General features: G+C 34.0%; 2 protein-coding genes across 6 annotated transcripts; both read left to right on the top strand.

The window, feature by feature from the left end:
• Positions 1–2798: 2798 nt before the first annotated feature.
• LOC105187952 (fatty acyl-CoA reductase 1) lies at positions 2799–5764 on the top strand. Of its 2 annotated transcripts, none has more exons than XM_025298161.1 (7): positions 2799–3156; positions 3234–3463; positions 3569–3817; positions 4029–4174; positions 4425–4534; positions 5147–5375; positions 5512–5568. In XM_025298161.1, exons 2-6 carry the CDS (start codon positions 3266–3268, stop codon positions 5371–5373), a joined length of 930 nt encoding a protein of 309 aa, XP_025153946.1. In that variant the 5' UTR covers positions 2799–3156; positions 3234–3265; the 3' UTR covers positions 5374–5375; positions 5512–5568. The 2 variants fall into 2 exon arrangements, with proteins under 2 accessions (XP_025153946.1, XP_025153945.1); XM_025298160.1 differs by having other exon boundaries at positions 2804–3156; positions 5147–5342; positions 5512–5764.
• A 1902-nt stretch (positions 5765–7666) lies between these two features.
• Positions 7667–16190, top strand: LOC105187953 (fatty acyl-CoA reductase 1). Of its 4 annotated transcripts, XM_011149120.3 has the most exons (9): positions 7667–7682; positions 9005–9240; positions 11205–11453; positions 11812–11957; positions 12024–12326; positions 12538–12786; positions 12882–13058; positions 13143–13217; positions 15813–16187. In XM_011149120.3, the coding sequence occupies exons 2-9, from the start codon at positions 9043–9045 to the stop codon at positions 15916–15918; spliced, it is 1503 nt and encodes a 500-aa protein (XP_011147422.1). In that variant the 5' UTR covers positions 7667–7682; positions 9005–9042; the 3' UTR covers positions 15919–16187. The 4 variants fall into 4 exon arrangements, with proteins under 4 accessions (XP_011147422.1, XP_011147424.1, XP_011147423.1 ...); XM_011149121.3 differs by lacking the exon at positions 7667–7682 and having other exon boundaries at positions 8846–9240; positions 12024–12164; positions 15813–16190; XM_025298153.1 differs by lacking the exons at positions 7667–7682; positions 9005–9240 and adding an exon at positions 9908–10034.
• Positions 16191–16476: the final 286 nt, after the last annotated feature.

Raw genomic sequence — 16476 nt, 5'->3', positions numbered from 1 at the left:
GTATAGATGTAAAACCTTTTGTATAGGTTTTGTATAGGCATTTGTATATGCAAAACATTTCCTGTTTCTAAAATCACTACATTAGGAACTAAATTTTAATAATATAAGAATGACATTTCTTGGACATTCACATTTTACCATCCTCGAAGTCGCGTTGCGGCTAGCTTCGTGTCGTTTGCGGCTGTCATCGCGTGGAATGATAGCTCAATGACAGTTTTTGTATCAGGGGATTTCTTTTAAAAAAGGTGCGTGAGACTTCGATCTCGAATATATTGAAGCGGGTGAAGAGAGATAAGGAAAGAGGAGAGAGGGGCAAGGGAGAGAGGGAGAGGAAGAGAGATAAGGAAAGAGGAGAGAGGGGCAAGGGAGGGAGGAGTGAGGAGGAGGGAGGGAGGAGTCAGCTTCTATATTCTGGACCGTCTTGAATTCATCTTCAAATGTTTTTTAGCCAATAGAACGATGCATATAGCATCTGAAGATGAACTTAAGATGGTTTGAAATAGAAATGTTAAACGTCGAAATTCATTGGTTATACATTACGCGTTACGCGTTAGTATGTATAAAGTATATTATGGAATTTCAAACGCCTAAATCATTGTATATTGGAGTCGGATATTATTAAACTTATATTACACTACAAATATTATTCTTATGATTTATAATATTTATTCTAAACTTTAATATGAATAAGCTAAAATGGCGCGCGCTTGTAGTGTTCTAGTAAGTACATAAAAGTGCATAAAAGAAGATTCGAAGTTTTAAATTTTAACTACAAACGCCGGAGCTTCGAATGTATCGAATAATGCCTATAATATTTATCATTAGTGACTAACATATTAAATTTATATACATATACATAATTTATATACATATTAAAATTAACGAACGTAGAATTTCATGATATTGAAACAATCAAAAGGTTACATTTTGAAATATATATCACATCGTGTTGTATTAAGTTGTGGTTGCAAAAGTTATCTTTTTTTATACAGTGTAATATAATTTTGTATATAATCTTGCGACTCGTTAAATTACGATATCTGGGTTTAGATATCTCGTTAAATTGCGATATCTGATTTCTAAAATTGGTTTAAACAACCAATCGTTACATCAAAATAACTAACTACGAAGTTAATATGTAAGTCAGTTCGTATTGCCTTGTGGATTATGCGATTGCCAGTCATGCCAGTCATGCTTACATTGCATATAACAGCGACAGTGAGAACTGAAACAATAGTCACGATCATTTTAATAGCATGTAAATCGATTACGAATATTTAAACTTCAACTCCGAACGTCTAATTATTAAATTCACCTACGTGTGATTATTAATGAATGTATGTCTAGTGTTGAGCGAGGTTATTCCGATTAATATTAATATAATAATTAATATTACAGCACGAATTTTTTCGGTTAAAACAACGGAAATTGTTACTATTATTGGTACAATTTTTTTCCTTTAAGAGGATGTTTAGGCATAAAAGATGAAAGTAGAAAAAGCAGGTAGATGCAAAGTTCTGCTACATGTCTCTCTCTCTCTCTCTCTCTCTCTTTCTCAGTTCGACTTGTACTCTGATTAACAAATGCATTATTAACAAGATTCTACACTATACGGAAGCGCAGTTGAAGGCGACCAAGTCGACAGCAGTCTAAGGCTATCGACAATGAAGTGTATAATATTACTCGAAGCATTATGTGTATTGTCGCAAGCATTATCAAAGTATACTCGCGACTATTTGCAGGATACATAGAAGCAGGATACATGAAACACATGCATCTTCAAAGCTAGCAGCGATAGCAGCAGGTAATAAACAATTATTCCGAATTATTATTACACTTTTCCGCAGCTCTCGATAGATGATCATATTGTCGTGAGTCGATTTGCTCAGCAATATAGTGCACATTGTATCGACACATTCGGTTGTATGAGTGCCGTTTAATTCCTCGAAAAGCGGGGATTTCTTCGCAATGCGCAGACGTGTCGTTTTTTATTAGCGTTTAATTATTAAAATTCATTTATAAAAGATGTATTTATCATTTTTTTGTAAATTAAGCCCATGGTTATTAAATCAGATGCATAATATGCTGCATTATAAGCAGGCTGAGAAATCGCTGCATATTAATAAATAATAATGCAAAATTATGTAGTTTTCAACCGTCAACAATAATCGTGTCAATAGTTTGTGTCAACTATCACGCAAGCATTTAAGAATTGATAATTAACAATAAGCAACGTGAAATAGATATATGAGTGTGTGAGTGCATAGGATATCCTAAAATCCGTGTGATACCAAGTAAGGAACGCACCTTGTATTAGTATTCTACGAAATAATTTGGTTATCCATATTTAGCGAAATCAAAAAATACTTTTTATTTAACGTTTCTATTACTCTTCCTCTCCTACCCTCCCTCCTGAGAGATGATGTATGCATGTAAAAAGAGTTAATGTCGCAAAATTGTTATTAAAATAGGCTATATATATATATATAAACCGATGCTTTCACGATATCCGATGAATTGAACGAATCAATACAATTGTATTTATCTCGCAGGATAAATAAGATTGCATTAAAGTTAAATAAAATATGTATATGCTTTTTATATGAGCATAATATATTAATATATTAATAAATTAATATATTTCATTAAAATTTTAAACTGTATATACATAGACACACAAATACATGTGCACACAAATTACATGCTAAATATTTCTATCATATTTCTGTATTTTTTATAATGTTTATGATGACGTTGAGTAATATATTTTTTGTAAAACTGCAACTCTACAGAGATCAAACTGTTGTAAAAGTAATGTCATAACAATTCTTGCAATATTTGCATTGAAAAGAATAAATATATAATAACATCGCGAACGGTCTGGAATTAGTCTCAGGAGGAAATTATTATTATAAGGTGAGTGAGAGTAACAATGTAAATTTATGCGAAATGAGCGAAAATTAAAAGTGACCCGCAAATTAACCGATGACCCGCAAGTTGAAACACTGTTTACAAATTTATAAGCTATGTAGGTGTGCGCAAATAAGGTTACAAATAAGAAGTGTTATTATGATCTTGTGATCTATTGGCTCTCGAACTTCGTGCCTGGTCAGTGGCAGTCGTGCTGTGTCTGTGATTTCGCATACGTTTATACGCGTATGATTATCAAGTGATAAAATTTACGTGCTTTTCGCAATCAACGTTAATAAATGATCTCTAATCATCTTTTACAGTTATCGACGTAATTCTAGAAGGTAACAACTCAATGGATCCGGCTTTCTCGATACCGTCGTTTTACAAAGGAAGGAGTGTTTTTGTTACTGGTGCCTCGGGATTCTTGGGGAAAGCGTTAATAGAAAAACTGCTGCGATCATGCCCCGGTATAAGAGAGATATTTCTATTAATGCGCCCAAAGAATCACGCAAGCATAGACGAGAGACTTCGGCAGCTGCTGACGAACTCGGTAATTACCGTAGATATTACTGTAGATAGATTAGATTCGGATTATGTGATCGGCGATCTCTGCCGCGAAATGCCATTTTAATCACGTACACATTCTTTGCTTCAGTTGTTTGACACACTGCGGCACAAGCAACCCCGTTGTTTCGACAAATTGATTCCCGTGGAAGGTGACATTGGCATTGAGGGTTTGGGTTTGTCAGTCGCCGATAGAGACATCCTAATCGAGAAGACATCTGTAATATTTCATGTAGCGGCGAACGTGAGATTCGACGATGCTTTGAGAGACGCTGTGCTCATAAACGTGAGATCCACGAGGGATATTTGCGTTCTAAGTAGCATGATGAAAAATCTGGTGGTAAGTAGTCCGGAATATTTAACACTGCGCTAGTATGTGTACACGTGTATGAGAAATGAAAAAAAAAAAAAGAGAGAGAAAATTGTAATTTCGAGTCTTTTTATCGGAAATTCCTCGCGACGATTTCGACTAGAGAAGAGTATCAGCTGTCAAATTAATAGATATATTATTAATAGATAGATTATGTTGTATTTAACTTTGTCCCTTCAAGGTTCTGGTGCATGTCAGCACGGTTTATTCCCAAGTCGACAAATTGGTTATCGATGAAACTGTGTATCCGACGAAAGTCGATTGGAGAAAAATGATTCAGGTCGTCGAGTCTTTGGATGAAGACATATTGAAGGTGTTTCAGTCAAAGTTAGCATCGAATCTTATCCACGTTATATGCACGTTATGTATCAGATCGAGTCCGTACCTGTTAAAATAATTTATTATGATATGCTCCATCGTTGAAAGAACGGTTTTATAAATATCGCGTGATTTTCACATCGATGCACAAATTAACTTATCGAAGATGAGACTTTTCGTTTCAGCGATCGCCTGTAATTCATTTAAAATATATTTCCGAGGACATATCGACGACACTTCCATGTGGAATTATTTGCAGGTATACAGGCACACTGCCGAATACCTACGCTTTTACCAAAAGACTCGCGGAACAGGTGATAGCCGATTACTCTGGATCGTTGCCGTGTATAATTTGCAGACCATCCATAGGTACATTATTATGAACAAAGATACTGTAATTATACAATATCGTTACAATTACGGCACGAAGAAAAAAAATCTCTATTAACATGGCAGCGAACGAATCAAATAGATTTTTCTTCAAGAAAACAAAATGATCTGTAAATCAAATTCGGCTCTAAGGACCAAAAATTTTGTTTCCTTTAATTAAAACGCGTCCCGGTTAGTCTTTTTTCTTCGTGTGCGGCATGTGTTATCATCATTCTCTAGGCGTTCTCTTTTATCTAAATCTTTAACTCCCACAAAATATAGGTTACTTTTGGTTCTTCATAACGATCGTTTTCCAATGAGAAACAGCAGTTAGGCACGTTACATTCTTATGTATTACAGCAACGGTGTTCGTTTAGAATAAAAGCAAATTTTTTTTAGAAAAGTGAATCATTTTAGAACAAAAGTAAATTAGAAAATTATCAGGTTCCAGTACATACACACGCAGCTCTTAGGACTTCTTCTTAAACGGCATGTTCTCATGAGACATCGGTATTTTTGAAAATTGACTCGTTTTAGCACTCTTAGTCTTCAGTTGTATTAACACATGTTTGTTGTTAAAAATGCTTCTTAAAAAAATTAACATTTTTCTAGTCACAGGAACGCTTAAGGAGCCTGTGAAGGGGTGGCTTGATAATTTCAATGGACCAATAGCACTATTCATCGGACTTGGAAAAGGGGTGACGAGATTGATATATACGAACTCAATCGCGCGCGATAATTATGTGCCGACCGATATCGTCATCAAGGCTCTGATCGTCGCAGCATGGAAGCATGGATCAAGGACTACGTATGATCTTTCATATTCGATTAAACTATAATTGTGTGTACCGTCGTAAGAATCGCTAAGAATGTCAAAATAATGAAATATCAAATAATGAAGTACAATGAGGAGTTTTTATGACGTATTTTTCATCAATCGAGTAACAAATTAACGAGCTATTCCGAATTTTCGTTAGCGTTATGCAAAGTAAGTTCCCACTCGTATATAACTGCACGGATTATCACTCAAAGAGTCCGAGACACAGAATGATGACGAAGATTGGTGAAGTTGCTTTGGAGAAGTATTCCTACGAAGGAATGATCTGGGCCCCCTACATGATTATAATAAATAGTCCGTTCTTTTATAAACTGCTGCTAATACTGCTGCACGTAATGCCAGCTTTGTTTATCGATGGATTGCTACTTCTAGCGGGTAAACGACCAAGGTAAAATTAAAATTCTTACATCTCCGTCGATATTCATCGGTTGACCGATCGACCTCTCACAAGTGGTTCCAAATTGTATTCGTTAATACATTTTGAACCAGGTAGGAAGTAAGGTCTCGTGAATATATAGAAGAGATCAGGTCAAGGTTGACCTGAATTATTCTAATTATGCTTTTTGTTTATCTATTTATTATAAGGGAAATAAATCGCGAAACATTCTTTCTAGAACATACCTTCTGCTCAAAACGCCCGGAATTACTCGTTTGAGTAACGCGTGTTTATATTTCAAAATCCTTTTATGGTTAAGTTAGAACCACTGTACTTAATTTCCATACAGAATTAAAGCATTATCCTCCAATTAGTTTGTTCGTGGCAGCTTCGTGTTTATATCAGTCGACTTCAGGTACCATCTGCGATTTTTTCGCTGTCGAATACTGTGGAGCAAAGAGTTTGCTTTAAATTTTATGTTTTCAACGAAATCTTTTGTGCCGACACATTGAAAATGCTACAAAAAGCATATGGGAATAACTGAATTAAAAAAAAAAACAGGCATATAAGTAGTATAAATTGTTCAAAGAACAATACAGCCGTCAAAGATTTGTCTCGTTTTGGTCGCCCATCTACGTCAAATACCGATGAAAACGTTAAAAGAGTGAAGAAATTAGTGTTTGAAAATTGCTATATGAGTGAAAGAAAGATTGCTGCCGAGCTTAATATATTAAATGGCTCTGTCCACCATTTTGACCGAAAACAACTGATGGATTTTGCATCACAATAATGCACCATCGCATACACCACTTCTTGTACTATTACTCTCGTGACTATTTGGCCAAATACTCGTCTAACATTATTCCGCAGGCACCATATTCGCCAGATGGATATGGCACCCTGTGACTTTTTTCTCTTCGCAAAACTACAATTACCACTTTGTGGTAAGCGTTTTAAGACGACTGAGACAGTAAAAGAGAATTCGCTGAAGAAACTCAAGGCTATACCAAAATCGGCTTATGAAAAGTGCTTTGAAGATTGAATTAAGCGTTGGCATATATGTGTTGCACAGAATGGGAACTATTTTGAAGGCGACAGAATAAATTTATCAAATAAATTTATAAATTTATAAAATGAATAAACCTGAATATTTGAATATTTTGTATTTTATTCCGGGTACTTTTTGAGCAGAAAGTATGAAAAGCAACTATGTTGTAAAAGGAACATTTTATGATTTCTTTGTCACTACTCTTTTCTTTCTTGTAATAAATGTAAGGCAGACTGGAATCAAATTGGCTCAAGAGGCCATGTTATATTATAGTTATGTTATAGTTATATTAATTCATATATTTATTGTAATATATTGTGAAGGAAATAATGGAGAAAGAATCGTAAAATGATATTTTTAAAACGTAAAAAGTGAGAGGATCATTTTATGATTTTCTTTTCAACTATTTCTCTCATAATAAATACATAAACGAAACGTAAAGTTAGTATAATCTTTGGATCAATTTGATCTGGTTTTATCTATTTTTCAGCTTGCTGAAACTGCAGAGGAATATTTTTATAGGCAATCAAGCTCTCGCATACTTCATAATGCACGACTGGGAATTGCGAAATCAAAAAATGTTAAGTTTGTCAGACGAAGTGCCAGCTGATGACCAAGAAACATTTGGATTTGCAAAGGATTTAGCTTATAACTATGACAAATATAAATATTTCGAGTAAGTAAGAAGCTTTCGATGTTTTTCAATTAAAAAATGAGATAGGTGTTAAATCGAGGTCAGATGAAGTCATCTTTCTCATTGCTTATATATATATATATGTGTGTATATATATTATATATATTATAGAAATTGCATAATTGGAAGTAAAATCTATCTTCTAAACGAAAGTATGGATCGACTAGAAGCAACAAAAGCGCATTACAACAGGTGAGATCTAGCAATACATTCAATTTTTGGTTACAAAATATTCTAAATCTCTTATCTTAATGTGTTGAATTTTTTTTTCATTGATTGTTCTCTTACGAGCCAATTTTTTGATAATAATAAAATGACATTTTAACAATTATTAACTGAGAGATATGTAAAAGATGATGTTTATTCAGATGATGATTTTACTTGGTTAGCGATTTAAGGTTATATGATTTTCGATTAGATAAGTACCGACATAATTATTTTCTTTTCCGATGATTTTAGAATGATTTGGGTCGACAGAATCGCGAAAATACTGATCGGTATTTTCTTTATATGGATGATTTACGGATGATTGTAACTATGTAAATTGACTTTCATCGGCGTTTATGGCTCATCTATAATTATATGGTATTCAATATTGGCAATTAATACCAAATTATACAAATTTATTGATTATTGAAATACAGTACTTTACATTAGCATAGAAATTCATGGCGTTAAAAATCAAAAAGGATACATTTTGAAGCATGTATCAATTTTCATTGTTTTATGTTGCAATTATTTAATAAATTGATTCTTATTTAATCAACGAATTGCAAAGATCTTTTTTCTTCCTATATTCAAAATCTTTTTATGTCTATATTGCGTATAATTAAAGAAAACAGTAAAAAATGAAGTTCCTTCACGGTAAAGTTATTTTAACGATATACAAATGTATTTTACATATATTTTGAATAATTATTAATTAGTATCTATAATATATTATTCATATTTATATCCTCAACTTTCAGTACGAATTTGTTCAATTAAAATACCGAAATCTGTTATTGGCGTATTGTGAATGATAATAAATTTATGTTCTATAATGGGATTTAAAAAATAGCCCTTTTGTACGGTGATATGTCATGATTTTATAATATTTACCAAAATATGTTAATAAATCCTTAATACAACACATAAATTAAGTAACGCAAAATTCTTTTGCAATCCTTTACTATTAATATGCATAACAGAAATCCCAACTTATAACTATACTGGTTAACTATAATCTTGTGTACTATATTCTTGTATGTAAATTTCACTTTGATAATAATGTAATATGGTAAGATATGATAATGAATATATTAATATGGAGGAGCTATGCTCTTTGAACCTTATTTGAATTAATTTTAGAATAAATTATCATGTTCAATGTCTGTAACAGAACGAATTCAATCACACACCTTCGTACATCGTTGAGAAAGCAGCAACCTTTGGTTTCCTTCTCGACTTCTGTTCACTGTTTATTTTTATTTGTCGACTCGTGCATCAGTACAATTGTTTATTTCTTTATTGAGGTCTATTCATTACTATTGTTGGTTCGAACCTGAAGACAATGGAATCGTCTATACACATACAGGCTTTCTTCGCTGGTCGTAGTATATTTATAACGGGTGCAACGGGTTTTATGGGAAAAGTGCTTATTGAAAAATTGTTACGATCCTGCCCCGACATTGCCAAATTGTACCTGTTGATGCGGCCGAAGAAAGGAAATGGAATTAACGATAGGCTAAAAAAATTGTTGAATAATGCGGTAAGTTCGGAACAAATCATGTACAGAGAAAAATATCAGCTCACTTCGCTAAGAAAAGTGATTATTTAGTTTATTTTCTTCCTTTTAAATTATGGTTAACTTCGACAAACAATATTTTATTTGATTATAGTTCCAAAATATTTTATCATAAATTCTAGAAAAACTCATTATCATGTACCCAAAAGAAAAATTTATTTTTTGTTCTTTTTTCAATGTCATTGTATAAAACTTATATTTTGCAATGGCAGGAAACCGAATTTTGTTTTTATATTAATGTTAACTTGATATTCTTCTTTTGACTTAAAACTCTTGATTAAAGGTTGGCAACAGTCAGGTTGGCAACAGTCATGTCGTTTTTCACGGATAGATGGTTTTATTTATCATTAAACGCAATCAACTTCACTTCAAATCTTATAATCTTTATATCATTTGACAGCTGACACCTCAAGCTTTTTTTTTTTTAAAAGTACGTCATTCGGTGAAGAATTGTTTGTTTGGCCTTGAGTTAAAAATAAAAAATCAAAATGAGCATTTCCGCCATATTTTTACTTTTTTACTTCCAAAAAGGAAAGAACGCTGTGCAAGCCCGTCAAAAATTATGTGCTGTGTATGGCGAGGAATCCTCAACGGAACACTAGTGTCAGCGTTGGTTTGTTCGTTCTTGTTCAGGAGATTTTTCTGTGAAAGATGCACCACAGTCAGACCGGCCAATTGAGGTCGATGACGACAAAATAAAAGCATTACTTGAATCCAACCGCCATTATACGACACGGGAGATCGCTGAGATGCTAAATGTACGTATCACATACGGGCATTGAAAACCATTTAAGACAACTTGGATATATTAACAAATTCGATATTTGAGTTCCACACGAATTCAAAGAAATTCATCTCATCAAACGCATCAATATCAGCGATTATTTCCGGAAACGTGAACGAAACGATTCATTTTTGGGACGAATGTTAACTGGCTATGAAAAATGGATTGTTTACGACAATGTGGAACGAAAAAGATCGTGGAGCAAACGTGATGAGCAGCCACGAAGCACTTTTGAAGCAGACATTTACCAAAGAAAAATTTTGCTATCTGTTTCGTGGGATTATAAGGGTATTGTGTTTTTTGAACTGCTTAAACGTAATCAAACGATTAATTCGGAATTGTACCGTCATCAATTGAACAAATTATATGAAGCAATCAAGCAGAAGCGCCCAGAACTTGTGAATCGTAAAGATGTTGTCTTTCACCATGACAACGCTAGACTACATATATCGTTGGTCACTCGACAAAAATTGTTGCATCTTAGGTGGGATATGTTATCATACCCACCATTCGCCTGACACCTTGCATCATCAGATTACCATTTATTTCGTTCCTTGTATAATTCTTTAAAGAGAAAAAAATTTGATTCTGATGAGGCTATCAAACAGTACTTGGATCAGTTTTTCGTCGATAAGGACCAGAAGTTTTATAAGGCTGGAATCATGAAACAACCAAACAGATGGCAAAATATCATTGAATTAAATGGACAATGTATGGACAGAATAAAGTTTTTGCTTTGAATAAAAAAATCGCTCTTCATTTACATAGAAAAGAAAACGACATGACTTTCTTGCCAGCCTGGTATTAAACTTATTAGAATTTAGAATGTATCCTGGATAAATTTTATACTTATGATAAGCTTGTGATAAATCGGCAAATTTATATGTTTATATTATAATATTTGAAGCGAATAACATTTATTTGTATGAAATATCAATTTATTTCTATGCATGTAAAAAAAAATCAGAAAACGTTTTACGAATGCGTATGCGTTTGTTTGCGGTAGATTCGCTCAATCTCTCAGGATTTCCAACTTATGATTCTTTTTTTCACTCGAAATTCGGAACTTACCGAAAGAACAACGAGTAATTGCAACAAATAATGAAAAATAATGCCTCTTAATAATTGTTAGTTTCTGTTACAGCTGTTCGATAAACTAAGAACCGAGCGACCATCTACTTTTGACAAACTTGTTCCCGTGATGGGCGACGCAACTTCTGTCGGTTTAGGCTTACTGCCCGCAGATAGACAAATGCTAATCGACAAAGTGTCCGTGATATTCCACATTGCGGCGAGCGTAAGATTCGATGACAGCTTGAAAGACGCGATTTTTGCCAACACCAGGTCAACGAGGGACGTTTGCATCTTGGCTTGCAGTATGAAGAAATTAGCGGTAAGTTCTCGCTTGACGAAATCGAATTTACCGCAGTGTCACAAATTATGCGAGTAATCGTATGCATTAAACATAACTGCTCTACGGTATAAGAAAGTTTTCCGCGCTAGACAAAGAACGATATCATATTCAATTGGCTCGTATTTGAATGTTTGAACGGAAGTGCGTAGCTGCCTATCAGAATAAATCACGTAATTGTGCGTCTGTTTTTCTGTCGAAGGAGATTATACACTTATATAAACTTGGCCACCATTTGCGTCCTTATTAGAGAAGATCTTGAGATACAAAATAGAAAGAAAAATAGAAAAATAAGAACAAATGCGGAGCAACAAGCGCGCTGATTGCTCGAACGTTTAAGGTGCTGCTGCACGTCAGCTCGACGTATGCTCATATCGACAAACCCGTCATCGATGAGGTTCTGTATCCCGCGGAGGTGGATTGGAGGCGAGTGATCGAGATTGCCGAGACTATCGATGAGCATGTCCTGAAAATGCTGACGGCGAAGTAAGTTCCGAGCGCGTTACGTACTCATCGCGCGCGCATCGTCAACACGTCTGGGACTATTTGTAGATACATAGGAGCGATGCCAAACACCTACATCTTCACGAAAAGGCTGGCGGAGCAAGTGATAAGCGATTATGCCGAGTCATTGCCTTGCGTTATCCTGCGGCCTTCAATAGTCATATCGACAGTAGAAGAACCAATAAAAGGGTGGCTAGACAATTTTAATGGCCCTTTTGGGATGTTAATAGGTGCTGCTAAGGGTATCTTGCGTGTGACTTACGCCAATCCTGTCATCAAAAATGACTTCATACCAGTCGATCTAGCCATCAAGATAATGATAATAGCGTCTTGGGTCCGCGGGCTTAAAACGTACGATGAACAAGTGACAAGCGAGTCTGTAGCATACATTTCGTAATTCCGACGATTGACGATGAAATATTAGAAATAATATCACCTCGATTTCTTCTCCCACAAGCTTGATATTTGTCAATCAGAATAACGCAAACACGTAATTTTTACACGACATCGCGATACTTAGCACAAGTATTCATGTACTCATAACATGTGTCTTCTGATTTAGCATCTCCGAGGATAAGACAGTTCATGTTTACAACTGCTCGGCGGACCAAACGAAGGCAATAACTATCATGCAAATGCAGCAAATGGGTCTCGATATTCTGAAAGATATTCCAATGGAGAATACTTTTTGGATTCCAAATACGATGTTAACTAAGAACCGTTTGGTATATTACATTCTGATGCTACTGCTGCATATCTTCCCTGCTATATGCATAGACACTATTATCAAATTGTACGGAGCACGTCCGATGTAAGATTTATTTAGAAAAGTAGCAAACATTACTTTGACCGTTTCGGGAGTGAAGTGTTAAGAGAGATATTCAATGGATTACTCGATTTTTCCAGGCTACTAAGATTGCAAAGGACAGTATACGTGTCGAATAGTGCCCTGTCGCATTTTCTGTTGAATGAATGGTCCTTCAAAAATGATAAATGTCGTGACTTAATCGATAATCTTAACACCGAGAACAAAAAATATTTCGGATATAATTATATGGATATTAACATACGAGAATATTTAAGGTAATAAAATTTATAACGCTAACATATTAATTATGACACTGTAAAATCTAATTTGTCTGCAACGCTTTCGTTTAATATTTTTAGGAATGGACTTATCGGAACGAAACTTTATTTACTACATGAAAATAATCTGGAAGCGGCTAAGTTACATCGAAAGAGGTGAGTAGAAGAGTAGAAGAGTATTCCTGTGGAATAAACAATTGCTTTCTGATACAAAATACTTCTTGACTTACTCAGCTTTCTTGATGAATTATATTTACGATTTTTCTTTTTTTCGGCAAAGCATCGATGTATTGATAGTCTTTGAGTTAAAAGTAAAAGCCTTTTATCATAGCAAGACTCAAGTGAAATGGGTTAATGGGTTAATTTTATTGTCTGAAAAATCGATGTGATATTAGACACACACACACACACACACACATGTCGCACGTGACATGAAAACATTATCCACATTATCCACAGTAAGATTGAGAAAATCAACAACCAAGTAGAACAATCCAGGATAGCACTCTAACGAAAACGTTTTGCGTGGCGTTGCGAGACTACGTGCACTGTTTGATCGATGGTGACACCGTTAGTGAAAAATTAGGTCGTAACGTGGAAACACACTGGCAACTGGTGAAAATTTCGCGCAAATTGTAATGTCGGCCAAACTATTTTCAGCAACTTGTTAATTTTAGCTTTACCCAGAAAAACATACCAGATGTTCTTTGATTTTCTTTCTTGCTACTTAGCGAATACAGCAACGTTATCAGAAATAGTGGATATTTTCTTTAAATTTTCAAATTTTTCCTTTTTCTTCCTAGTTTCTCTTCTAAGTTTTCTCCTCTGCTTTTTTTTATAACTTCATGTTAACGTGTAATAATCGATATAAACGATCGCGTGTGCAAAGCGAAGCATATGTATCTGTAGTTGCTGGTTTTTATATATGAGATTTAATATCACGAACATAAGATTTCAAAGCAAAATTTTTTTCACGAATTTAATTGGTCGATTAATTGCCAAAGTCGTGTATAAATCATCTTAGAGCAAGTCATCTAAAAACGTATGCATAATTTGAAAGCAAAGTGTTGCAACAGATACTTTGCAATAATAAATAAAAGACATAGTTGAAAAAAAAGAAAAGGAATCATATACTACAATAATCACTTCACAATAATAATAAAGAGAAATAAAAAGATATTCAAATTATTATAACAGTTAATATATGAGATAATTAAAGATAATTAAAGTAAAAAACCGAAGTTTCTAAATATCATCTGTTGCGAACTTTTCTCCTTTGCACGCGTATATGACGCATTTACACTTGCTAATTTGCCTATCCTTTTACATATTTTCTGAAAGTAAATTACTTCACTGCAGGTGCGTACGTCATTGCGATGGCATATTTGCATTTTTTGCGTTTACGTAACTTAGATATTTATACGCACACGTGCAAGTTCGTTACGTGAGAGATTCGCACTCTTCTGTTCCGTATTTATAAGCGATCATATAACAGACAATAATATCAGGAATATCAGGAAATTTTACTCGCTTACTGATAAAAGAGACAAAACTTGTGTCACTTGCAAAAGCAGAATTAAAGAATCTATTTTAAGCGGAAATAACTTTCGGGAAATCCAAGCCTAGAGCAAATCGCGCATAACGACATAAACACGGCACTCCTTATCACTGCGTTGGTGAGATCTATCTATTCACTATGCATGACGTTGATTCACTCATTATTATCTTCGTTAATTTTCCTTATAAAATACGGCAGAAATCCACGTCAACTAATTGTAATTGTCGTAAACGTCAACTAATTGTAATTGTCATAAACGTCAACTAATTGTAAGTGTCGTAATCAGTACTCCCTGTTTCGTGCAAATCATCCGTCTAGACTTTTCCTTCGCTTCGGATTTCCGAGTTCAACAAATTCGAGTCAGTATTTTTCACGGAAACGTGATTCTCGTGATTCTCGATACTAGACTAGATGCAATTATATAATGTATGACTATGATCCTGGAGTCTCTTGGAACTTCCAATACATCGTGAAATTTATCCTGATTATATTGAAATTAGTAATCTATACCTGATAGATTAATTTTAAAAACGTATACAAGATAGATTGCGTAACGAGTACGATTATTTTCGATATAACATGTTGAAGTGGAAAATCCACTTGTCTTTTTATGTACTCTACAAAAGTCAATTATTTTACTGCAGTTGCATACGTTTATTGTGATGATGTGTTTACATTTTTTGTGTTTACATAACTTAGAGTTTATTTATATACACACGTGCAAGTTTGTCACGAAAATCTCGGCTGAAAAGTTTTATCGAAAAAGTTTCTAGACCAAATTCTACGTAACTTATTAATTAAACAATCTCTAATTAATTACAAATCCACCCTTAATTCACAAATGTAAAAGTCAGTGTTTTACTCTTTCCTTTTATCGTAATATACAACAATTCTATTTTCTCTTCTTTTTTTATTTTTTCTTTATTTGTATAAAAGGTATAACTCTAATGTCAAACGTGTATCAATGAATATCAGAAAGTACAATTATTTGTCTATTCTTAAAGTTGTATTCTTAAAATTGTAGAACACACTAACAATGACTGTTAAGTTAACAAAGACTTTTCATTTACTACTTAACATTCGATTCTACTGTCCGTCCCAAAAATACAAAACGGGAATTGCTCGCGAAACTTGCGGCATATAGAAAAGAGCACTGGACGATGTTTAATATAACGATATTTTTAATGTTTCAGGATGGTATGGCTTCAAAGAATAATCATGATAATGTTCACAATATTTATTTTGTGGATACTTCAACGTAAAAATATACTGGCCCACATTTTAAACGTATATGTATAATAAATATTTGATATGTTCTAAACTACTCCGAGATTATTCGCAATTATCGATAAACTACAGAATACTTTAAGAATCAAAAATTGATATTCTAACGATAAATACTTAGCCGCTCAAATATGATCATTTTTCCTGTGTCGTTATTGACTATTCATTTCCGATCATAGGTACACAAAAACTTGCGTTTGTTTCAGAACTTTGACCGTTTACATCGCTTACTTATGTTGTCTGTCGAGAACATATTTAATATTTCGTTCTTTGTAACTTGATGAATAAAATTCCGAAAGCTGTAACAGAAATTTATGAAATAAATCGCATTGCGTATTGTATTGATTAGTCACCAGTTTTACTGATATCGCTCCGCTTTCCTACCGAGAAATGATTGTTTAAAGTTGCGCGTGCAGACACCAATTTGATGATTATACTCGAACATATTCTATCATCATAGTCGATCATTATAGTCGATTGATAATCACATTTTATCATCGTGAAAAGGAAAAATGGGAGCAGCATTGAACGCATCAAAGTTCTTAATTGTTTTATCACCGATGTCCACAATCT

This window comes from Harpegnathos saltator, unplaced genomic scaffold (genome assembly GCF_003227715.2).
Source record: "Harpegnathos saltator strain DR-91 unplaced genomic scaffold, Hsal_v8.6 scaffold208, whole genome shotgun sequence".
NCBI classification, from domain to species: domain Eukaryota; kingdom Metazoa; phylum Arthropoda; class Insecta; order Hymenoptera; family Formicidae; genus Harpegnathos; species Harpegnathos saltator.
This window is presented reverse-complemented; position numbering and strand designations above follow the sequence as displayed.